The following is a 26,045-nucleotide window of genomic DNA, read 5'->3' as shown; positions in this document are numbered from 1 at the left end:
TCAAGAAACAATTCAGCTTTGTATTATTCTGTGAGTTTTAATATTATCAAAACATTCAGAGATTAAAGATGGAGTCATATTAGGTCAGGACAATGATCACTCTTTCGTAATTAGAAAGCAATAAAATAGAAGAATTCATCGAGTTGGGCATATAATTAAATAGCAGACTCATATGAGAGGAACACTGTCATTTCTTTTAGTAAGAATCAGTAGCTATTCTTCCGCCTTCCTCCCAAATTTATGCTTCTCTTCTGGTGTTTACATCTGTGAATGATCCTGCTACCCTCTCATTTCCCAAATTCAAAACTTCAGAGTATTCTAGGTCTTCTCCCTCCCCAAGTGCCATGCATTCAGGCCGTGAACAGCTCATGTTTTTGACAATAATGCGCTCTGCAAAGTATTCCTACTAATGAGCTCAGCAAAACGCCCACCACAATCCCATCACTTAAAAGGAAGAAACAGAGACCCAGAGAGGTGGATTTGCTTAAGGTTACAGAGAAATCACTGAACACCTGGGACCAGAATCCTGATTTTTTGTTCCTTGGATCATTGATTTCCCCATTCTCCTGCTGTTCCATTAATTTTGCTTCCACAACAAGTTTCACATATGTGCTCTGTTTCAGCTTCCTCTTCCTTAGATCTGGCTCTTACTGCCCTGCTAATGCTGCCCTGACTGGTATCTCTAATTTCATTCTTTGCGGATGTGCTCTATACTCCTGCTAGCTTCATGCCTCTGAGATATAGTTCTTACCATACCCAACCCTCTGCTCCAAATTTGCAAAGACCATCTTACAAAACCGTATCAAAATGCCTTAGTGTTAAATAAATAAATAAATGCCTAGTGTTACGATCTGAATGCGTCCACACACAATTTATATGTTGAAATTCTAAACCCCAAAGTTGGTGATATTAGGAGGCGGGGCCTTTGGGAGGTGGAGTCCTCATGAACAGGAACAGCGTTCTTTTAAAAGAGACCCCAGAGAGGTCTCTCACACTTTCCATCTTGGGAGAACACAGCAAGAAGTCACCAGCTGTGGCCCTGGAAGAGGGCCCTCACCAGAATTTGACCATGCTGACACTCTGATCTTGGACTGTCTAGCCTTCAAAACTGCGAGAAATACATTTCTGTTATTTGAAAGCTACCCCAGTCATTGGTATTTTGTTACAGCCGCCCAAATGCACTGAGACACTTAGTTTGGCATTCGTGGCTTGCTGTGATATCCCCAAATTGGATTCATTCATTCTGTCACTCAACAGACATTTACTGAGTTCCAGTTGCCTACCAGACATTTTGTTAGATAATGCCAAAATGAATGAGACTCATTCATTCATCCAGAAGCTCATTATCTAATAGCTTTCCTTAATTACATATGAAAGCGAAAATGTTCTACAGGGGCAAATTTGGTCATATTATAGGGTCATGTCAGAAAAAAAGTTAAGAAACATGTAGACATATATTTACACTATAAGCACTTGAGGCCTAATTTACATAGGATGGGATCAGATTCAAGTGGTCCATCAGTGATCTTTGAATTTCTTAACTATTTACCCAAGTTTAAGAAAGTGCCTTTTATGTCTTATGGTCTTATTAAACCCCACACATCTACTAAATACCCTTTAAATAGAAAGAGAGATTAAAAGTTATTATTTCAGCAATTGCTTACCAGGAACTAGAACGTTGTCTGTGTTTCTTTGGGTCCGGCCTATCAGGACAGTGGTAAGATTCACTGTTGGTTTTTTAAGTGAATTGGGTTTCTTCAGTATTGGTTTTATTTGCTTCTGAGACTTGACAACATTGGCAAGGCTATCAGACAGTGTTCGATTTACATACCAAGTTAAATTAGATACGGCAATCTGAGTTTTTATCTCAATTATTGATTCCACAAATTCTGTCAGACGTTTCTGAAGAAGCGGAAGATCAGGTAGGGAACTTTCTATCTGCTTAGGTATGGTTGCATTCAGTTCTGAGATACGTGTAGAAGCATTATGACACATGAGTAAAACTTCAGATAGAGTTTTGTTAAGTGAAGTGAGGTGAACTGAGAGGTGGATGGATTTTGCTTCCAGAGCCTTAAATCTGGAAGTTAGTACCTGCAGTTGAAGAGCCTGGTCTCTTTCATTTGTAGTCACACTGCCTTTTTTTAGTGAAACATAATAAGGTATGATTGTCTTGGTCACTTTAGTCTCAATATCTTGCAACCTAGTTTCAAAATTTTTGGAACTCTTTGTGGTTGAGAGTATTTTTTCCTCCAAATAACTCATATTTTGCTGGTACTTTATGACTTGGGAAATGGTTTCATTGAACATTTGATAAATCCTTTGAAAGCTGGACTGACTTACTTTTTCATCCTTAGGAATATCTGCAAGGACCTTGGCAACTTGCAAAACAAAGTTGTATCTCTGATTGTCATTGATCAACATCTGAATGGAATCATTCAAGTGTTGGAATTGAGGAATAAATGTCAAAATAGTTTCCATATTTTGGGTACATTTGTGATGGACTTCGGGATTATACTTTATTGTATTTAAAGTCTCTTTCAGCATGTAGTTATCTTGAATGAAATCAACAGCATTATTTATAATAGTCATTGTCTTATTTAGGCCATCTTCCATTTCTAAGGCATATTCATTGATACGTCTGTCCAAGGCATCACTACGACTCTGTACTTCATTCCTCAGTGAGTTGTGTCTTTTTGAAAGTTCTTTGATAAGAATATTTAGACTGTTGACAGCACTAATCAGGTTTTCCACTTTTTTCTTTATAGCTATTGCTTCTTTTGGTGGTTCTTGTATCACTGTCTCTCTAAACGGTGCTGCCTGTTCAAGCAAGGGTTGAAGGATCTCCATATCGTAAGTCAAATCATTTAGCTGCTCATTCATTTTATCCATCTTATTGTCCATTGGAAAGAGAACGTCAGCCAATGTTTGGTTTAAAACTTGTAAATTCTCTTCTGTGCCCTTAATTTGAAATTTAAAATCATTTCTGCACTTGGATAACATGTCTTCACATTCACCCCTGATAGATTCTTTCTCCATCTCCAAAGCAACTGTGAGATTGTTAATCTTGCTGTCTTGGATGTGCAAATCATCAAACATTTGCAGCATCATCAAACCGTGCTTCTTTATAGTCTCATGTAGAGCGGACACGTACTCAGTGACATTACCGCTGACTGATTCAACGGTTGGAACGCCCCTCTGATCTGATACTCGTTCAGTTGATAAAAGCTGCTCATGTACTTCCTTCATTTTGGAAAGAGTCTTGTTGAGGGATTCATAATACAAAATGCTCCGTGAATGTTCCTGTTCTAAAGCACCTTCTAAATGAGTCTGCTTTGCTTCTAGTTCTTTAATAGGCTTTTCACATGTGAAAGTCATTTCTTGCCTTATATTCACAATGTGATTTTTTAGATCCAGTACGTCAGTCAAAGTGGGCCTGTTTTCTGGCATTAAAACAGACTTTTGCTGGACTGTTATTGAAACCACAGATTCATTAACCTGTCGAATTATTTGTCTGGTGTTTTCAAGGTCCTCTGATAAGCTGGATACAGTCTTGAAGAGCTGTGCTATAGTCTCTTGCATGTCATTTTGAAAAATTTTAAATTGCTCTCTTACTATGTTCTTTACCAGATCATTAATGCTTTTGGATTTTAGACCTAGAGAAAGAAATATTAAACAATAAATGATATATGATTTTAACTATGTAAACTTTAGATATCTCTAAAAAGATAAAAAGTTTGAGACTAAGCACTAATAACACACGATAATAAAAATACTTCTTCACTACACTTACGAAATTTTAAAAATTACTATAGTTCATAGAAGGTGATACCTTCTTAACTGATAAGTCTGAGGGGAGAGATCAATTGTGGTGTAGAACATACCAGAACCATAAACAAAAGACGTGAAGGAATTGCTACTGACTTCAGTTAATAGATCCTCGTATCTTAAGAGTCTAAGTCTAGTCGTATTCTGGTACGAAAATAAATGGCTTTGGGCCTTCTGGCTCAATAAATAATACTTGGTGTTATCTCATGACTATGTTATTAGGTTGCTGGTAATTAGGTGTCAGGGCTTGTGTTTTGAGCTCATAAAAACTAATAAATTGACTGCAGAGAAGAAATTTAATGAAATTCCCAAATGAGGAGCAATATGAAGTAATAGTCACAAGATTCAACAATAGTTTATATCAACAATAAAATAACAATGAGAGGTTTGGGGATCACAAAACAAAGTCAAATGAAAATAGGGGTTCAAGATGTACCTCGATTATCATAATATGACATTAATTCTTAACAAAAATAAGAAGAAACTCGCCTCTAATGAAACACATATTAGTATTTCCAGTTTTAGAAAGCATAGACTGATCATAAATCAGAATTACGGACAGCTCTAAAAGTAGCATTAAAAAAAGAAAGGAAAAGGGTCTTGAAGTACTCAAAACTCAGAACTATTCAGAAGAGGAAATTAATATTTAAAAATGGAAAAAAACCAACCCTGCTACATATAAAAACAGAAAATGGGAAAAAATAAAACATATGGTTGAGGTGTATTTATAGTACATAGCTATGAAGCACATACAAATGGAAGCTATCTCCACTCAAATCCAAACAGTAGCTAATGACTGTCATGTGAAATACCAGCAACACACTACAAAGTATTTGAACAGGAAGGTCTGCACAACTGTGAAATGAATTATGGCTGTCATGAAGCCTATTTAAGAAAGATAATTGTACAATAAAAATATTTAGTCTCTACATGTCTCTATTTTGTAAGCAAGTTTTAAAAAGTATCTGAGATGCAGGAGAAATTTACATAAAAAGTATGTGAAAGATCAATTATAGCAAATAGAATGATGTATTGTTTGAGCATCTAGATATTAATCTGATAGAAAGACAAAGCTGTAAATGCTGTTTACATGAATAAATATTTCCCTGGAGGGGCGCCTGGGTGGCACAGCGGTTAAGCGTCTGCCTTCGGCTCAGGGCGTGATCCTGGCGTTGTGGGATCGAGCCCCACATCAGGCTCCTCCACTATGAGCCTGCTTCTTCCTCTCCCACTCCCCCTGATTGTGTTCCCTCTCTCGCTGGCTGTCTCTATCTCTGTCGAATAAATAAATTAAAAAAATCTTAAAAAAAAATATTTCCCTGGAAATCCTATAGCCTACAGGTCAATATTGCTAATTGATCTTTAGGGAATAGTACTTCCAGAGTAAAAAAATATATATATTTTTTCCATTTCCAAACATAGTGAAAACTGAAATACATTTTAAAGTCCAAAAAATATAAATAACTGAAAATCAATCTGTATATAATGGAAAAAAATAGTAGAAATGTAAAGTATGGGAACACTAGATAATGACACAGCACCAAAGTACTAAAGAAAGGCTAAATTAATTAGAAAAGTTAAAGCAGTCACAATTAGGATAAATTATACTGAAACAGTCCTAGCTTTTAGCATGAATAATCACACCACAGGCTTTTAAAGTATTTTTATTTTCTAAATTTTACTTAGCATTTAACCGGTTATTCATTTGCACAACAAATCTTCATTGAGTGTATTTTATATTCTACACATAAAGTAAACTTTGGAAAATGAGATTTCTGATACTAAAAGTAGAGTATGTTAGCTTCACTGGGTGTAAGGTGCTACTCGATAGCAAAGTTATTTTTATTGCACCTCCCACAAGATCATTTAGTTATTTCCTGTCAGTTAAAATTGTCTTAAATTTTCATGACAATTTGATGAAATACAATAAAATACTTAAGGTTAGGCATCAGACCTTCTTGGAATTTATATCATTTTGACCTTAAAGTGTTTTTCAAGATTGAAAAGGTAAAATTAAACAAGTGTAATTGAATTAATTAATTGTGAACAATAAAAATAGCTATTTAAATTCAGCTAACAAAAAACTATGTGATCTGGGACTCCTGGGTGGATCAGGGGGTTAAGTGTCTGACCCTTAGTTTTGTCTGGGGTTGGGATCTCGGGCTGTGAGATCCGCCCAGTGTTGGGCTCCGTGGTCAGCACAGAGTGCTTGAAATTCTCTCCCCCCTTCCCTCTACTCCTTGCCCCCACTTTTGCACAAGCAAGCATGCTCTAAATGAATAAATAAATAAATAAAATTTTTAAAGGCAAAAAAACCTATGTGATCAGAAACTCAGAATAAGAATGATAGGTAAAAGAACTGTAAATAGGTAAAGTGTATTTCCGCCTTTGATCAAAGTAACTAGGAAAAAAGGAACAATGAAAATGGAAATTAGGAGGTTCTTCAGCTACTATATATATTTTTTAAGATTTTATTTATTTCTTTGAGAGAGAAAGAGAGACAGCGCATGAGCAGGTGGGAGGGGCGGAGGGAGGGAAAAGCAGACTGCCTGTGAAGCAGGGAGCCGGATGTAGGACTCGATTCCAGGACCCCAGGATCGTGACCTGAGCCAAAGGCAGATGCTCAACCTGACTGAGCCACCCAGTGCCCCTCTATTTTAAATCTTTATTGGAAAAATATACTGGGTAAAGGGTAAAATCACAGCAGTGTCTGAAAAGAAATCAAACAGACTATTAGCTTTAAAAACAGATAATGTTTCTGGAAAAGGAGCTTTTCAGATAACATTTCTATAATTTGTTGCTAAAAAATTGTCTGCACGAGAATCTGATTTTGCAAATACATATCAAAGTGCTTTATGTCAATACCTGTGTGGGAATATAATTTTAACTCTATTTGATTCTGCTTCATGTGACTCACGTGCTTCTACTTCCTAAAAAAAGATGACATTGTGTTTGGTGGCTTGATACGTATGATATCAGACATGTTGACGTGCCCCTCTGTGTTTGTGACTGTAGCCTATTCATAACATTCAGGTACCTCTTAAGGAATTGGGACATTTGATGTCGAATGGTCTCTGTGGCTACTAGTAGATAAGCCGTGTTCCTCATCCCGGATGTAAAGTAAGCAAGAGAAGAGGTTGTGGTTTTGTTAGGCAAGTACAGTGCCATGGGGTGAGTTTGGTTTTTTTACCTGAACGGACATTCATTAACTACAAGCTCTCTGGTTTTCATAACTGATTATGCTTAGCATACAACTAACGCCTCCAATTGAGGGGAGAATTTTGTTGTTGTTGTTATGAGTGTATGCTTTTTTCCTGTGTCACTACTAGAATCTTTGTTAGTAGTTTCACAAAAAGCTGTTGACAGGCCTAATTCTCTCTAATTCTCTTTGGTAATGATAACCAAATTTTTCTAAACAAATTTCATTATGGCGGTTATAGTCAATTATATACTGTTTCTATTTGACTTCTTTCACATGTTATTACTTCAGGGAAAATATATTCCTTTCTCATGCTTGCCAGTGGTAAGTTCGGCCATGGGAGACATGACAGAAATGTAGGGCAGGGCTTTCCTTCAGGAGCTTAACAGCATCAATTATTTACATAATTTAAAAAAAATCATGGTTGCTGCCACACTGGTAGATGATACAGAAACCTCTACCTTGTCTTTTACCTGTGAATCACAGGTGAAAAAGAAAGAAGAAATAACGTGATAGATATGGGGTTATACAATGAGTATACTTTAATGTATAAAACGAAGTGGAAGGGATCACTAATCCTGAAATTTGGAAACATACAATAGACCCAGAGAATTGAGATATTCCTAGTGACCAAATTACTTGCTAGAAAATCCATGTCCTCCTTGCAACCCCTTTGCCTAATTAATTCCTCCTGATCCATAGCCTATTAGCTGAGATGGTTTCTTTTTGTAGAGGTCTTCCCTGGCGCCCCTAGATTGGATTTGTTGAAACTATCAAATGGTCCCATTGCACCCTGTGCATAGCACTACCACGGCGATGGCTCACTACCCACAGATCCCTGTGGTCGGCAGACTGATGCCGCTCCACTCAACGTGTCCACACCCTAATTTTCTGAACCTGTGAATATGTTACCTCACATGGCGAAAGGGCCTTGGCAGATGTGATTAAGGTTAAAGACCTTGAGGTGAGGAGATTATCCTGGATTATTCAGGTCTGTCTAGTGAAATCCCTGAGCCCTTAAAAGAGGAAAAGGAAGGTAGAAGAGTGGGCTTGAGACATGCCATGAGGACTCAACAGTGTTGCTGGTTTTCGAAGATGGAGGAATAAGACCATGAGCCAAGAAGTGTAGTGGGCTCCAGAAGCTGGGACCACGCCTCAGTTTACAGCTATCAAGAAAACAGGACCTCAGTCCCACAACTGCACAAAAATGAATTTTGACAACTGGAATTAACAGGAAATGGATTATCCTGTAAAACCTCCAGAAAGGAATACAGCCTGCTGTTTAAAGAGCACAAAAGTTGGGCGAAGCTGATTTACATTTATAAAGAAATTATAATTTCTATTACCTGAGATGTCTTAGGATATATTTTATTGATTATACTCCATAAGCTAGATAATTTTCTGGGGTAACAACACACTTTAGGTTTAACCTCAATATCTTCATCAATATTATTAAGACAACCATATATTTGTGCCTTGATAATCCTTTCTTAACCTCATCTTTATCTTGAACTGGAAACCACAACGGAAGTAAATTAAGTACGGCTCATTTTAACTATAAAGAAATACAAGTGAAGCTGTAACTAGTATTTAATGAAAATAAATCAGATGAGATATTGGGTAAAAGATGTGACTCTACAGTACAAAAAAATATTTAGATGTTTCAAATTCTTCCAGAGATTGAGTTACAAATAGCTTATTCCAAAAATATAGTCTTAGACTCTTATACCACCCAACCTAAAGCAAAGATTCCAAAATGATATGAGAGAAGATAAATGAGTCATTCACCTCTTGTCTTAACTGAATGAATATTTTACTTTACTTTTACCTTTTAGAAAAGATTGAAATTCTCTGTCTTTATCTTCATGGATTTTCCCTTCTAGGGAGGAGTACGTGTTCCTTACATCACTCAGAGCCAAAGAAATATTGTCAATCTTCTTCTGGAGAAGGGTCAGTTTCATTGCCTGGTGGTTCATCTGCTCAGTCATCTTTTGTGTCACTGCTGCATGTAGAAGAAAAGAATACGTATATATGTACACACACACATATATATACACACACACATATATATACACACACACATATATATAATACCATTCAAACATCATTATTCAAATATCATGATAGGTTTAAAGGTAATTCAAATAAATCATGTTTGTACTATATATTTGAAAATATAGACTAAATGGCAGCCTGAATTTTACACTAAGGGTGAAAATTTATAATATATAAATATATAATATATAAATAAAAAATACATATACATATAAGCATTTATAATATATTAGATTTCTAAAATATTTTAATTTTCCCAGAATCTTCAGTCTTTTTTTTTTTTTTTTTTACTTCAAAGAGTTATTGTTACATTCTTAAGAGATGAAAACACTGAGGGACAGAAAACCTAAGTAACCGGTTTGAGGTTGCAGAGCTAATATCTCACCTTCTGCTTTCGAATCCAATGTTACAGAATTAAATATGTGTGGCTCTATATATGTGTGTGGTCGTAGCTGTAGTCTGAGGATTTTAATCTTTACTGAGGTGTTCTTTAATGAGTGATAAAGATTCAGATTTAGTCTGATCGCTTCATATAGCAATGATACTTCCCATGCTTTTTTGCACGCACTTTAATAATTCAAGGAGGATTTTATAGTATCTTATGAAGATACTGAATTCCAATCCCTTTATAAAAAAATGTACAGTTTCTGTGGTATATTCACCTTCATGCCCCCCAAGTCCCATTTCTCAATTTGAGTGCCCTATTTAGTATGACTAGATCTGTGGCAAACACAGAGACGTTTTCAGCAGTAACCAACCTTATGTTTCTAAGAGATCAAGTCAGGCCTAAAAGAAATGGTAAAATACTTATGACTGGAAAGATGAGAAGATATGTGGCTTGCCAACTTCGGATCAACATGAAGTTCCTGTTGATTCTTAGAATTCTTTTCTCTAGTCAATGATCCATATCCTTGGTGATCTCTTACCCCTCCGTGCAAGGGAGCCTTTTAGCTCCTTCAAATGATCACATCATTCCTTCCCCCTCAAGATGCTTCCATGACTGCCCTCTTTGGAGGACAAAGGTTTGACCTTACTTTGGAAAAAACTGTGATTTCCTTGCAACTAGGATAACAGCATTTTTAATCGTCTTTTGTGTTTGCACGCAGAGCTTCAAAAGTATACGTAGCCCCTTCAGGCTGGGAAGCTACAGCCTTCCACGGTTTCTCCCAACGTGGGCCACCAACAGAAAAGGATTGAGGGCTCTGCTAATGTGTCACCCCCAAACATTTGACAGCCGAGTGATTTCTCGTTTGGAAGTTGTTATAAATAGTGTTGACAATAATTGGGTTAGGGATGTTAGTAATTACAGTCTGCGACCTGGGTCACCACAGTCTTGCTGCTGCGGCTGGGGCTGCTGCTGCTGCGGCTCGGCTGTCCCCCTGCCCACAGCGCCGTGACTCTCAGCCTGGCTGCTCTGTATCAAGTGCTGCTGTTCCTGGGCTAGAAGGACACAAAAAGAGAAGAGGGCGAGTTAAGCATTGGGACTGCCTCATTTTTTCCAGCCCTTCGGTGATGTGGCTGCGGTTCATTTTCCCGTGCTCCGAGGCGTGATGGTCTGCGAGCACTGCCGAGGGAGCTGCCCCGCCCCCATCCGGAGGGCAACGTGCCAGCACGTTGGAAGCGCAGGACTCTAATTCCGTTTGGAAAAAACAAAATTATTCAGGTCTCCTTTTAGGCGAGAATGGATGGTAGTTTGTGGCTACTGTGCAAACTGGAGGACGTACGCTGCCTGCATAATCGAGGGGACTTTAAAACCAGCTGTGTTAAGAGCGACCGTGGCTTTCTAAGCGGACTGCCACAAAGGCTTGTTTAACAACGTAATTTCCAACTGGTGTCTCCTCGGAAATAAGGGAGAGCTACAGGTTCCTCACTGAAAGAGTATCGTTTAAATAAATGGGTTGTTCCCAGGTTTTTAGGAAATACCCAGACTCAAAACATAAGGACTACCAGTAAAAGTAAACTATTACATGCATGGCAAATCTTAAGGGGATCAACTGGTAAAATCAGGGAAATTTCAGACAAATAGAAATTCTTATAAAATAAGTCTGCTCTCTTAAAGAATTGATTCCCCTTTCCCATGAATCAAGTAATATTTTCGATGGAAATAGAGTTTTTCATTGGAGAAAACAATTTAGAGTGAAAATTTATTAAAAATATTGAACACATCACGTAGGGTAGGCCTAATGGGTAGATTTTTAATAAACAAATGTATTCATTGAAGTCTGCATATCAGACATGAGAAAACAAGTGTTTGGTGTCTAACTCTGCTTCTTCCCATGTGAAATTACGTACCAATAAAACTGTCTCTCTGGCCCTTGTTAATTATGCTCCCTAAGGCATATGTGCCTGTGACAGTAATTCTAAAGGATCTCTACTCCATGGAAAGAATAATGTATTTGGTATTAATGTGAGTTAGTCTCTATTGTTAGATTGAATTTTGCATGGCTTTTCTTCAGGGCATTGAGCTAAACTAACGAATTTCCATTCATGTTCAAGGTTTTTGTTCTGATATTGCTTTTTTTTCCTCTCCACTGTATTATAGAAAGTTCTGTGTAATTGTTGATTTATTTGGAGGAAAACAATCTGCAGCTTGGGGAAATTATACTTATTTCAGGGCTGCATACATGGCAAAAAGTGTTACTTTTCTCTTAGGTCCTAGCAAGAAGGTTCCTTTAGCCTAAGTTCAAACTAATTCATATAAATATATCTATTAAATAATTGCATAGGTTTTAATCAATTTCCTGTTTAGATGATGTAGAAAGCATTTTTCTACCAGCTAAAATCTAAGCCTACCTAAGAGGGTAACTAGAAAGTGAAGTGATGGTTCTCAAACCGGGGTTCCTAGATCAGCAATATCAGCATCACCTGGAAACTTTCTTTTATGGGTACTATTCTTTTTTTTTTCCCCACCTGCAAACTTTTGAAAATACAACTTCTAGGCCCCATCCCAGACCCACTAATTTTAAGAAGTCTGGAGTGGGGCAGTAATTTGTGTTTTAACAAACTCTGCTGATGTTTCCAATGCACACTGAAGTTTGAGAACCACTGGAATAAAGCATCAAGATACATCTTCCTTAGAAGCTGCCTACCTAACTGCCTTCCCTATTTCTCTTAGCAGTGGAAGAGGGTTCAGGATACCTGCGAGTATTTATAGCAAAAGGAACATGTGGCTTCAGCAGGATGAACAAATGATCTTTACATTTTCTTACTGCTTCCCTTTTTGATCAAATCACAGGAAAACAAAACCAAAAAATCATAGGAAAATTAAAAGAGCTGGTGCATTTAAAGGCACTTCCGTAACACAGTAGGGAGGGGGTACTTTGTTAGGAGGCAATGCATGATAAGAGAAAAAAAAATATATTGTTTTGTGGCATACAAACAAGTAACAATTTCAATTTCCTTTTCTATCTGTTATTCACTTATAACACGGTATCTTTTTTCTACCTCTTTAGAATAGTGATTTTTCATCATGGATGGAAAACAGAAGCACCTGTAACTTCTGAAACACTAAAAGTGTCATTGTCCTTTCCATTATCCCACTCGGAGATTCTGATTCAGTGGATCTGTTCTGGGAATTAAGCATGTGTGTGTGTGTGTGTGTGTGTGTGTGTGTGTGTGTGTTTACATATTTTATTATATAAATTTTATATACATATAAAATAAATATATGCGTGTGTATATTTACACATTTTATTATATAAATTTTATATTGTATACATATAATTTTAAACTCTACAAGTGACTTTTGATGTATGACCCTGGTTAAGAAGTACTGATCTAGAAAAAATTGCAAAAAAATTCTAATTCCAATGTTTCATTGTTACAAGGCAGAAAATTCCAGATATTTTCATGTTAAAATTTTAATCCAGAAATTGATCTTCATAAACTTTTAAACAACCACACCTGCCTGTTGATAATGAGAACATATGTTAAAGACATGATCTATTAGACTTTAATAAATGACAACCTTGAGTCTCCTATCATTCCATAGAGAAGTGGGCCTTTATAAGGAGGAGGTAATTTTGATAAACATAATTAAAAAATTCATAATAAAATACTAAAAACACTGGCAAAAAGACAAAAGTTTAAATTTTAGGAGCACTTCTTATGAGTGTGATTTTTTTGAAAAAAGGAAAACCACAGAAATGTTATCAATGATAGGAATGTCTGGATGGCTCAGTAGGGTAAGCACCCAACTCTTGATTTCAGTTCAGGTCAAGATCTCAGGGTCGTGAGATGGAGCCCTGTGTCCAGCTTTGTGCTGAGTTTGGAACCTGCTGACGATTCTCTCTCTCCTTCTCCCTCTGCCCCTCCCCCAACTCTCTCTCTCTAAAAAAAAAAAATCATTCTGGAATATCTTTTGATATGAAAACATCAAATTGATATAAAGTCAATTAAACGTAAAACAATGGGTATTTCTGGAATGAAAATCAATTTTATTTTATTTTCAATAAAAATTAGTGGATTTTTACGTGCTATATAAACTTTTGACTCAAGTAATATTCTAAATTTTTGTCATTTAAAATTTAAATTACTAGATTTATTTTTCATAATGATAATCAATTTCTGTTAAAGTTCATTGGCAATCAAGAGGAAAATATTAAAGAACTTTATGAAATTAGTCTCATGAAGTAAGCTTTATAATAAAAATTTTCAAGTAAAGCAAAATTTTTGAAATAATAAAAAAATTCCACAAACACTTTATCAGTGTTAATAAAAAAATCAAAAGAAAGGAAAATATTTAGGAAATAAAATTAGAATTTTAACATTATATAATTTAAATAATAGATCACTTTTAGAAAAGAAAATATTATAGAATTACCTAATATAATTCCTACATAGGCATAGCATTATGAATGTTTTATGTTTCATATTTGTAAAACAAGCCTTGTTTTAAAAAAGTGGAGAACTGCTTTTCAGAAATGACATTCTTTTTTTTTTTTTTAGATTTTATTTATTTATTTGAGAGAGAGAGAGTACAAGCGGGGGTGGAGGAGGAGTGGAGGGAGAGGGAGAAAGAGAATCTCAAGCAGACTCCATGCTGAGCAGACTCACAACCCCGAGATCATGACCTGAGCCAAAATCAAGAGTCAGATGCTTAGCTGACTGAGCCACACAGGCACCCCCAGAAATGACATTCTAATAGAGATGTCAATTCTCCTTAAACTCTATAGGGGAAAAAATATTCACCTTGTTAAACTGTAGATAATCTGAAAACTGAAAGACATTTCAGATATGAAAAAGTATATATAGTATTTGAAACAAAATTAATAAGCAATCAATTATATGAGAAAACATCAATTTTTCTAATTATATGAAAATAGTATTTAATGACAAAAGTAAAAAATATAATAAATGTTTACATTCCTTGATTTATGGTGCCATGAATTTGGCCAAATGATGTTTGCAAAGCTCTATGAATTAATTAAGTATACATTCCTACGATGTTCATGATTTAGTTAGTAATAAATATATTGAATATTAAAAAATGCACATAGTATCTAAGGGCTGGAAAAAATTTAAATGCAGTCATTGTTAATTCAGTAAAGACTAATAGATAATTCAGCAGGATGACATTATCATTTATGTTACTAGGAATGATCAACTTGCTGAGTCTTGGTATCACCCAGTGACTCTAAATCTGACAGAGAATTCTTTAAAGGAGGTTGAGACAGTACCTTACATTAAATCATCTATCTGACAGAGACATCATTTAGCTGGCATCACCCTTGTCAAAAAAAGTTTTAGAAATTAATAAATTATTTAGAAATACTAGAATAATACGATGAATGGTTTGTGTTATGGTTTCTATTACTTGATATGTTTTATAATATATTTTTTATTTATAAATACATATTTATAAGTATTCAAGTAAATTATTAAATATAATAATTAAGCATTTATTTAAAAAATCACAATATTTATATCTATGAAATATATTTATACATAGAAAATATATGCATTAACTTAAAAGTAATACATTTTTAACCTTTGATTTTTATACTGATTTATATATTAATTGATGCTATTAAATTAGCTGTTATATGTTTGACTAGGACCCCTGCTCCTTCTCACCCCATCCTCATAATCAGCTTGGGTGCTGATGATCCTGGTGTGGAGTAACCACAATAAAAATCACAACAGCATTTTATACAGGGTTTATTTCCAGACGTTCAAAATACTTAGCCTAAGCTTCATTATGAATAGTAAAGCATTGTTTTAAATTGTTTTATTATATTCTAATGAAATCAGGTCCTTCATCTCTCTCTTCATAAGTATTATATGTTGCATGTTTAATGTAGAGATTATAACATTACTTCACTTAGTGACCTTTCTCATTTGATAAGGACTGACAATCACACACACACACACACACACACACACACACACACACACACACACACGAGAAGGTAGAGGGTATTTTAAGTCTTCTAGGATTGTATCTGACCGGGTTAGTTACTTCCTTAAGTCACAGTTCTCTCTGTGCCATGTAGTCTGGGCAAGATCCTAAAGGTACAAAAAGTAAAAACAAATCTGGACAAAAAGTAAAGGGGCAAGAAAGGAGGTAAACGAAGAGCATTCAAGTCTGATTTTCTATTGCCCTTAGGGTCAAAAGTATTTCAGATAAATATCATTCATGCAATCTGGAAAAATGCTATTTATTGCATTGTAAGCAAGGGAATAGAAAGCGACATACTAAAGAAAGTCAGCAGATTAGACATAAAAACTAAAAAGACCCCTCCCCAAAAAACCCTTTGAATCAGTGACAAATGGAAGAGAAAGCAAATAAAGAAAACTGTCAGAGAAAAAAAGAAAGCTATTGAAAGAGACAATAATACATAGCAGTGTCAAGTGAAAGTCTTTAGTTTTCTTGCATACTAATCTTCAGTAATTCACTCCTCATTTTATGAAAACATAATGTATGGTAAAAAAGAAAAATGAAAATTTCTCCATATTTTTGTGAAGTTTAAGAAGACTGGTTTGAAAGAAAATGTAATGGGAAAAATAAATATTAAGTGACAAAAACTGATGTGATTGTGTGTGTGTGTACACATGTAAAACTTTCCACTTGCTCTTAGCTGTAATTATTTTTAAATTAATTGTTTAAAGAGGAACTAGGTGAGGAAATTGTACTCCTAAGTGAAAGAAACAACTATTAACCACCATAAAAAGATCCTTGAGATCCAATTGTCATATGAATCTCTCTTCTCAGGAATTCATCGGATCGGGACCCTGCCAAGGCTGTTAAAAACTTGAAATGCCTGTTAAACAAATTCACTAGTTTATGTTATCTTTTCCTAGCTCTGTTTGTTGACTGGAGTTCAATACTTGCATTCATCCCAGTTTACTGCATGGGATTTAGCCAGTGGAGCAGTGCTGATAGCATCTCTGACACTGGAATCAGTTACTCTCCTGTGATAAAGTTCCTGAAAGATCGATGCTCTTTTATTTTTTCATTGAGCAATGTTTCTGTCTTCCCAAATGGATTCGCTACCACAAGAACTGCTACAAATTCTAGGTTTCCCAGGCAATCTTATCTTGCACTTCAGCACAGACCTTTGCTTTGTTCTATAGAGCGGATTTCTTGGTTCTTTCTGAGACATACGTGCTGGGACAGAAGGACATTTATTTAAGTCAAATAACTTTTAAAGATCTTTATGCACTTCAGATTTTTAAAAAATGTAATGTATTTTTAAACATCAGATTCCTTTTTTTTCTATTCGCTCAATAAAATTCCTCTTTTTTCCCTGTATGGAAACACTGACCTTGATGCATCAAGGACTTAGAGAAGCAAGGTCAGCAAGTGTCAAGAGCAACAACTTCCCTAGTAGGTGCTTTTCCTTCCTTCTTTCCTTCCTTCCTTCCTTCCTTCCTTCCTTACTCCCTCCTTCCTTTCCGTCCTTCCTTCCTTTCTTCTCTTTCCTTCCGCCGCCTCCTTTTATTAGACAGGTGTTATCTATAAGTGTTTTGTTTTTTTTTTCTTCCAGACCTTTTAGGCATATAGAGGAAGTCATTGATGGCAACTCAGTAATGAGGAAGATTGCTCTTAGAACTAAAACCTTCCTGTGTGACAAGACCAGTTTCCCGCTGATCCTGCAATACCAGGCGAATACTTACTTGGTGATGGTCAGTACATACATAAAGATTTCCTGAGATTTGGTAGTCAAACCAAAGAAAGCAATTTGGTGCTACAAAGACCTAAGATACATGGTGACTTTTGACTAAATGTATCATAATTGAGCAAGATGCTTATAGATGGTAATGTTCTTTCTTAAAAGGAGAAAGCATTAAATGCCACTAGGATGAATTAGATATGCAAATATATAAGAAATACAGGGCCTTTTTTTTCTGGTTTAAATATTTATAGTAATTGAAGTCATATCTTAAAATAATTTTACTGGAGAAGTCCCATATTTAAAATGCTAGTTACAATTGCTTATAAAATTTCTTGAATTATTTCACAGCATTTGTGAAATGATTTTTATATATTCATAACCCATGGCAGGGGGTCAGTTTATTTCAATAACTGCATGATTGTATTTTTCAGCATTCATGCTATCTGTGATACATTTCATAAAACATAATTTTCCTATAGAGAGGATCTGACTAAAGCTGACTGGAGTTTTTTGTTTTGTTTTGTTTTGTTTTTAACAGATTTACAAAGAAGCTTTTCTTTCCTCCTCTCTAATCAAATATTATTTGAACTTAAACTCCTGTCTTTTGTGGCATTAGAGCAAGCCAGAGTTTCCTTGTTTTACTTCAGAACATTTTAGAGACATCTACTGGAAAAGCACATTATTGCAAATTTTATAAAATTGGTTTAAAAAGGATATTGTTGCTGACATTCCAAAAAAAAAAAATGTCTTGGAGCCCACATCACAAAATTAGGTCCCTTTCTGAAGATAAACTCTTTGATCCTCAAAAAGGTATACCAAATGTGAAAAACACCAAAACTGTTACTTTGCTGTTGGACTTAATACTTCTTCCTTTTTTTACCCAACAAAATTCTATTCACCTAGACTTTTAAAAAATTGGTTTCCTCTTGATAGTATGACTAATATTTTTAATTAGCTAAACCAGAACGTTTTACCAGAATTTTGATTATCTAAATGGTAGCAAAATGACCACGTGTGGAGGTTCAGTAATATTACAAACAGCATACTGTGGAGTAAGACACCAAGATGAATTGCCTCCTGGATTTTGAATCACAATATCCCTTTCTAACAGGTTGGAGATGGAGCTATAGAGGGGTTGGGGGTTGAAAGAAAAGGAGAAAAAGGTAGAGAAGTGGAGAAGGAGAAATAAAAGTACAGTTGTTAGCTGTTCCATTTTATTCCTGTTCTACGGATCTTCCCTGTATATTTACAAAAATCTCCCTACCGTAATCGAAATGAAAAAGAAATTGTTACTTTTGTATTATGACATTTATTTTATTTGTGGGGATGAAACTTTTGGGGGAAGTAGGGATTTGTAAAATGTATGTAGTATTTTACAAATTTTCTGTGGATAAAATGATCTCCCGATGTGAAGGACTAGCACTGAAGTAACTATCACAGCAGCTACATGACCAAACCCTTGAGGGCTCTGAAGAAGTTTAAAGAATGGATGAGCCACACTGATTATTCTTGTCATATTTTGGGCTGCTTGACATATGAGACAGTGAAGAGAGTTTTGTCAAAGGAAACCTGACAATTTTCCCTTCCGTTTAAGAACGAGACTGTTGGCACATAGATAAAGTGTGGTGGTGGTGGTGGGGGGGACTTGGAATGTGGTGGGGGAGGAATCAGAAGGGAAAAACGTGGAAAGAAAGAAAAGAAAGAAAGAAACAAACAAACAAACCCAGGATAGATGAAATAATGAAGACTGATTCAAGGAACAAAGGGACACACTAGTTCTTGGAGCCACCAGTGCATCAACTGCACTAATAAAAAATTCAACAGCTTTTATGCACTGCAATCAAAATGGAGGAGGATGGTCACAGGATCGTTAGGGGCGACAGTAGGGTTTTTTTTAGGAATCACCGTGATACCGAATTGATTGAATGACATGACACAACGGGCATAGCTGCCATCAGAAAGTTATTCCCACCACAGATTTCAGTAGAAAGATGACCTTTCCACTACAGCGTAATCAGCAGACGCCTGCATTATGAGTAATTCTATTGATAGTATTGTGACAGAAGGTCATTGTCAGATCAGTGCTGGAATATTTGTGTTAATGGGATTCAAGGTAACGATTTGCAAGTCGGGTATTAAAAATATCCACAAGTTGCTTCCAAATAGAACATGAGACGTCAGTAAATCATCAAAGCTAAGCTATTTGAATTCAACGTAAATATTTCATGTGATGCTTTGAAAAAAAGGAGGTGACAATGCATAGCAGGTATTGAAAACTGCCAACCAGCCAACTTGTTTCTTGCGCATACATTTATAATGATAGAATTCTACGATTTTTCCTCACAGATGGATACAGTCCACCTTAGTGATTAATAATCGATTAGTAGGTATAAAAGGACAAAGTCTGAAGTAACGGCTGTCTTAATCAGCTGCAGCCCATGACATTCTTCGACATAAAGATTTTGTTTCCTGCCACACATCAGCATTTAGTTCTGTAGGTGCCATAGGGTGTGTAATGACCTTCTTAATTTCTAGAAAGGTATGCTGTGAACAAACGCTTGAATCTTTAAGAATAATAATGGAATTAATACTCCTAAGATATCCTTCATGGAATTAATACTCCTAAGATCTTCTGCATGCAAGAGGAAAAATGCAAAAACTAGTCTTAGACTTTAGGAATATAATTCTAAATACCGTTCAGAAACTTGTAACCATCTGCTATGTACAGATTATATATGTTTTACCACTGGGAATATGCCTGTGCACGTCACGTAAATTAGGAATCCTGTGAAAGCAGGATCCTATTTGGACTTGTTTAGAATATGCTAAATTACCTCGTTTCTAAATACTTTTGGCACAGATGATATTTTATTTAAAAGTTTATTCTACCTGATTATAAATGAAGTACCTATTCATACTATATCCTGAAAATGTATTAAATTTTTATAACAGCTCTGCAATTCAGGCCAGACCCAGAACAAATAGCCTTACAGTTGAATTTACCTACAGATTCTCATTGAATGGGCTAGAAAAACCATATATAACATCCCTAACGAAGCTGCAAGTTTCCTAGAGCTTTTGTATTACAACTTTCTTTTTTTAAATGTGAATCATAATGGCTTCTCCACACTTACATTAATTTTTAATCACAGTCTCTCACGCTGCTGATTGAATTCCTCACCACTACTAATGGTCTTTCTTGTAATATTCATTCATTTAAAATTGATGCCATATCCTATTTTTCAAAGGAAACCTGTTTAAATTCAAAAGCAACATAATAGCCACACGGATGTTAGGCCACAGCAGGTTACCGGGTGTTTGATTAGCCTTGCCACCAGAAAATCCTTAAAATCACAGTTGATAAAATGGCTCTATTAGGATTTAAGAAGAAAAGCACAATTATTCATGCCACATTTGTATATTTTTTAAAACTGAATTTCATTCATATACATAATATTATTTCAAATAATTGAACTGGAACAAAACTAGAAGGTAGTTTTATTTTCATATAGGGGCACTTCTAATGATTATCTAAATATAAAATTAGGATTTCTGATATTTTAATAAGGCATGCCTCCATAGCATATAGTTAAGAAACAGTAGATAGTCAGATCTCCACTTATTCGTCCTCTAAAACTAACATACAATATAGGAATATATAAGATATCTCATTAGAAGACTTAGGGTGCTAAACTACTAAGTTAGGAAGCTCTAGAGAGGTAACAGTTTTAATGATTTGGCTATGTGTTCATTAACTTTGGTTCAAAAGGGAAAATACAACTCTTTTCTTCACTAAAATCAGTTGCTTATTCCTCAGAAGTTTTATGCTTTTCATTCTTATTATAAAAGTACTATTAGAATATACCTTTTAGCTGGCATTTTGCTCCACTGAATCCAGGACAGCACTTCCATTCCAATGAGGTAACGATTTTGTGCTGCATCCTGTAGACAGGATTTGATATCTTCTGAGATCTGGACAGAAGAGCAATTATTTGTGTTACATTAAATTATCAGTTGGGATAATTAAAGTTTTGGAGACAATACCTAAAATGTAAGAAACATTCAGTAAACATTATCTGTTATTATTATTATTATAATCTTCATCATCGATATTATTATTATTATTATTATTATTACTATTATTATTGAGAGGAGAGCCAGCACATGAGAGAGCGGGGCAGGGCGGGGTGGGGAAGGGGGAGAGGGAGAGAGAAAATCTTAAGCTGGCTTCACGCTCAGCACAGAGCTGATGTAGGGCTCCATCTCACAACCCCGAGATCATGACCTGAGCTGAAATCAAGAGTCGGACGCTTAACTAACTGAGTCACCCTGGTGCCCCTCATCAATATTATTGTTAAACTTACATTTCTTTAAAGAAATTACAAAAAACATTAAGAGTTATGCTATTTGGTATTTTAAGTTTATACCTATCATTACATTTTCTAAACGTAGTATAACTTTTCCCTTGATAATACTTTTACTAAACCAATGTTAAAACTTATTTTAATTCTATTTTTTTAAATAGCTTATGAGGACAATTTCTTTCATTTCAATTCTTAATATTCCTTATATCGTTATAGTTAAAAGGATCTGTTTTCCCCCAGATCAACATCAAACAACTGAAACTGTGTATGAGTGATCGAATTGAATTATGATAACCACTATGCTTTTTTTTTTTTTTTTTTTTTTAAAGATTTTATTTATTTATGTGACAGAGAGACAGCCAGAGAGAGAGGGAACACAGCAGGGTGAGTGGGAGAGGAAGAAGCAGGCTCACAGCGGAGGAGCCCGATGTGGGACTCGATCCCGGCACGCCGGGATCACGCCCTGAGCCGAAGGCAGACGCTTTAACGACTGTGCCACCCAGGCGCCCACCACTATGCTTTTTAACCTGCACTTTGTCCTTTCTCAAGTTTTAGATTTAAAATTTTTTTTTATTTTATGATTTTTTTATTATATTATGTTAGTCACCATACACTACATCCCCGGTTTCTGATGTAAAGCTCGATGTAGATTTTAAATTTTTAATATTATTTCTCTCATATGGTATTTATCTCTGATAGAGAGAGATGGAAAGAGAGAAGGAAAGAGAATGAGAGGGAGAGAGGAAGGGATCTAACATGAGAAAATATTTCTGAGAAGAAACCGTGAAAGGGAAATGAAGAAACTATAACATTTTAGCATAGCAATCCATATACATGGTGAATGGTACTAAATTGTAGGCCCTATATATGTAAATGTAAATCATAAATACAATTTGTCCATGTTATTCTTACCCTTATGACTTCAAAATTTAGCTAATATGTATCAAGTGGGCCTATGAAATGGGTATATATTACCTTGTTTAATTTACTTATTAGTTCTATGTAGAAAATATCGTTACTATCCTGATATGCTGATGAGGAACCTGAGGAACACAGAGCTGAAACAACATGCTCAAAGGCTCGAAACTAAAAGTGATCAAGGGGCTGCCTGGGTGGCTCAGTTGTTAAGCGTCTGCCGTAGGCTCAGGTCACGATCCCAGGGTCCTGGGATCGAGTCCCATGCAGGTTGGGCTCCCTGGACTGCGGGGGGCCTGCTTCTTCCTCTCCCACTCCCTCTGCTTGTGTTCCCTCTCTTGCTGTCTCTCTCTCTCTCTGTCAAATAAATTATAAATAAAATATTTAAAAAATAAAATAAAAATGATCGAGGTGGGATTTTCATCCACGCTGCGTGGGCTAGCCTCCCTTTTACTATCTAGAGTTTGTCCCCTACAACTCTGTGGGGACAGTAGTCAATTTCCTGGATAAACCCCGATCACGTGGAGGGAATGTAGCTTAACCAACTGGGCTTTAAGAGACTTGGGTTTTAGTTTCTGCTGTGACTTGAAGGGTAATTCAATCTGTGTGAGGTTATTCCTCAGCTTTAAAAGGAGCTATAAGTTCTCTCCATCTCTAAAAGTAGGCTAGTCATTTACCTGTGTTTATGTCAGTTAATTATATTCAGTAAGTAACTCAGTCTAGTGAAATAGCTCCAGTCCAGTAGATAAAGCTAAATAGAAAGTAAGGCTGTTTGGAAAAGGACTCTTTAGAGTTTATTAGGATGAACTCAAGCAGTTAGTTGCATTATTACTAGAGTCAATGTCCGTGCTTTAGCAAACTGGATCCCTGCTATATGCGGCTCCGACATAATAAAGGAGAAAGTGACAAAAACTGCATGTGTCCTGAAATAATGAAGGAAGAGACCCATTCGAAGGTGGAGAGATGAGAATAAATATACATATTCTGGTTTGTTTAAAGAGAGAAAGAGAAAAAAAACTCACCTTGAACTCAGAAGGGCAGTATAATGGGGTTACTGTGGCAATATTTTCATTACTGAAGAATTAACAATGCATTCTTTGTATCTCATGCCGACAAGGAAATTGCCACAAAGGGAATAAATGCTGAAAGCGGAACTGGAGCTCAGCTCTTCCAAATCCCTAAGATGTGCTTAGCTCTCTGGACCATGAACCTTAGCTATTCCTCCAGGGAGTAAGAAACACCTTGATTTTACATATCCTTCCTGTGCACTGTTCCAGATTGCCAATGTGTCAGATTCATTGCCTGAGTTATTTGTATGACAATTTGCATAACATGAGCCATCATGGCCTGAATAATAATTTTAGTTTTTATTTCAGGGTCTTCTGAAACACCCTCAGATAAGCTAATGTGACTGTATGAATTCAGAGAATTTACCAATTACTCAGCCCCACATCTGAACAACTTTCAAATGTTCTCAATAGGTTTTTTAAGAAATAAAAATTAAGTAACATGAATAAATGAAAATTAAATAACATGAATCATTAAAATAGGCATATAAAGAAAGGCCCCACTTAGCTGTTTTATCATGCACAATTGCCAATTAAGGTGGCTTGCCAAGTTATGGACTTCTCTCTGACCTAGTATGAAGCAGAAAGTATCAATACAATTTTAAAACTGTGTATGAATTTCATAAGAATTAAAGGACAGGATTATTGATCAGGTCATAGAATAAAGGTAATAGTAACAGTAAAAATGGAAATAAGCATGAAAGTTAGCATTTATTGAAGACTCACAAAGTACGTGTCCCTAGGCTAAGCATATTACTGCATTCTCATATATTCTAAAAATTCCCATATGAGGCATGTATTATTGGTATCTTCATTTTCACTTACCCCAAATCCTGCACCTAATTTACTGTGATGACCGTACTTTAACCCTACTATACATTTGCACCTGGGATGATTAACTTTCTCTATATATTCCACGACATACATAACTACAGTATAAGCAGTGGCTATTTTCAAAAAATTTCACATACCTCTGAGGACAGGATCCACTGGCCCAGCCACAGGGCCCTCTCCCACTTGGAACATAAGTGACTTGGTTGTCTAGTATCACTGTGGGAGATAATCTCGTATGTACATAAGCGCACCAATTCCTAAGGAAGAGATAATTTTGGTTAAAAAGAAATCATTGTCAAAAAGAATCCTTTCCATTAAAATCATTTTCATAGGTCTGTATCTATTGCTATCGGAGTTGTGGATTAGATACTTTGAAAAATTGGTATCTAGCTTTAAAATATCTGATGAGAGAAAACATACTTGTTATTGCATTGCTGTATGCACGAAAAGGAAAGGAAAGCTACAAAATCACAGTAAGTTAAGAATAAATAAGACTTAAAACCAGAACTTGTATTGTTCAGCTGTAAGTTAAGTAAAAATCCAAGACCTCCCTTATGGCAAATGTCAGTGTTAGTGCTTAATTGGAGACTCAGACCTCGGTCCAGTCCTTCTATTGAACAATGTGCAGTAAGACAAAAGAAAACGAGTCAATGCTGTAAGAATCAAAAAAGAGGAAAAATAACTATTATTAGCAGCAGAGGATATGATATAAATAAAAAATATGAAATAGCCCAGATGCAAATGATTATAAGAGTTCAGCAATGTAGTTAAGGTCAATATAAATTTTTTATAATTAATAAAATATATGGCCACAAAGTTAAGATCAGTTACAGTTCAATGTACCAACAATAAATTTTAAAAAGGTACTACTTACAATAGCAAAAATCACATTATTCTTCTTAAATCCAACAAAAGAAGTGTAAGATATAACAGATAATTGCTAAGCTTTATTGAAAGGCCCCCCAAAAAATCCAATAAATCCTGTTAATGGATGGGAGCAGACAATGTAAATATATCAATTCTCCTCAAATTAATCCACAGATTTAGAGCCTTTTTAAGGCAAACCTTAATTTGATACAAGTTTAATAAGCTTATTCTATTTTTTATGTAATAAACTAATAAGCCAAATTTCAGAATTTCTGGCTCTGACCAATACAGAGCATCAGATTTACTTTCCCTTGGCAAAATCTATAAAGCTGGACAAGATATATAAAGCAATAATTTTCAGATGTTGAACAACAAACAATGCAGTGAAATGATTTTTTGAGAGAAGGGAGCAATATGATGTGAATTCCACATTGAATCTAGTTTTCTGCCTGCAAACAATTTTCAAACGACATCGCAAAGGAGTGGGTCGCAAAGAGAGAGAGCACTGGATGAAGGAAATAGAGATCTGAGTTTGGGGCTGCTGACGTGGTCAGAATATGTAGATGAAGTTCATAAAATGAGGGGGAGTGACAGAGGTGTCATCTTAAAAGTCAACGTAGGGGTTCTTTTAAATCTTGGGTTGAATACCACACAGTGCTTGCAAGTAGTAGTCTTTGCAAGGCCACCTGAGAACAAATATCATGAAGCTGTGTGAGCTGAACAAAGATTCCAGATTTTACCCCATTGTGGAGAATTCTGACCAATCAAAGAGGAGAGTTCTCATTAAACATCTGAGTGCCCG

The 26,045-nt window shown here is 35.6% G+C and overlaps 1 protein-coding gene across 3 annotated transcripts in view; it reads right to left on the bottom strand.

Moving 5' to 3' along the window:
• MMRN1 (multimerin 1) overlaps positions 1–26,045 on the bottom strand; it is a 57,921-nt gene that overhangs the window by 11,967 nt on the left and 19,909 nt on the right. For all 3 annotated transcript variants that reach the window (XM_044388081.3, XM_026509721.4, XM_057309722.1), the window contains exons 2-6: positions 24,514–24,633; positions 21,062–21,168; positions 10,397–10,519; positions 8,853–9,026; positions 1,665–3,653 (exon numbers count right to left, since the gene is read on the bottom strand). In XM_044388081.3, coding sequence (XP_044244016.2) covers positions 1,665–3,653; positions 8,853–9,026; positions 10,397–10,519; positions 21,062–21,168; positions 24,514–24,633 — 2,513 coding nt within the window. The remainder of the gene's footprint in view (positions 1–1,664; positions 3,654–8,852; positions 9,027–10,396; positions 10,520–21,061; positions 21,169–24,513; positions 24,634–26,045) is intronic.

The sequence above is a fragment of the Ursus arctos genome, unplaced genomic scaffold (assembly GCF_023065955.2).
Source record: "Ursus arctos isolate Adak ecotype North America unplaced genomic scaffold, UrsArc2.0 scaffold_9, whole genome shotgun sequence".
NCBI lineage: Eukaryota > Metazoa > Chordata > Mammalia > Carnivora > Ursidae > Ursus > Ursus arctos.
The sequence above is the reverse complement of the archived record's forward strand: the minus strand, read 5'-3'. Positions and strand labels throughout refer to the sequence as shown.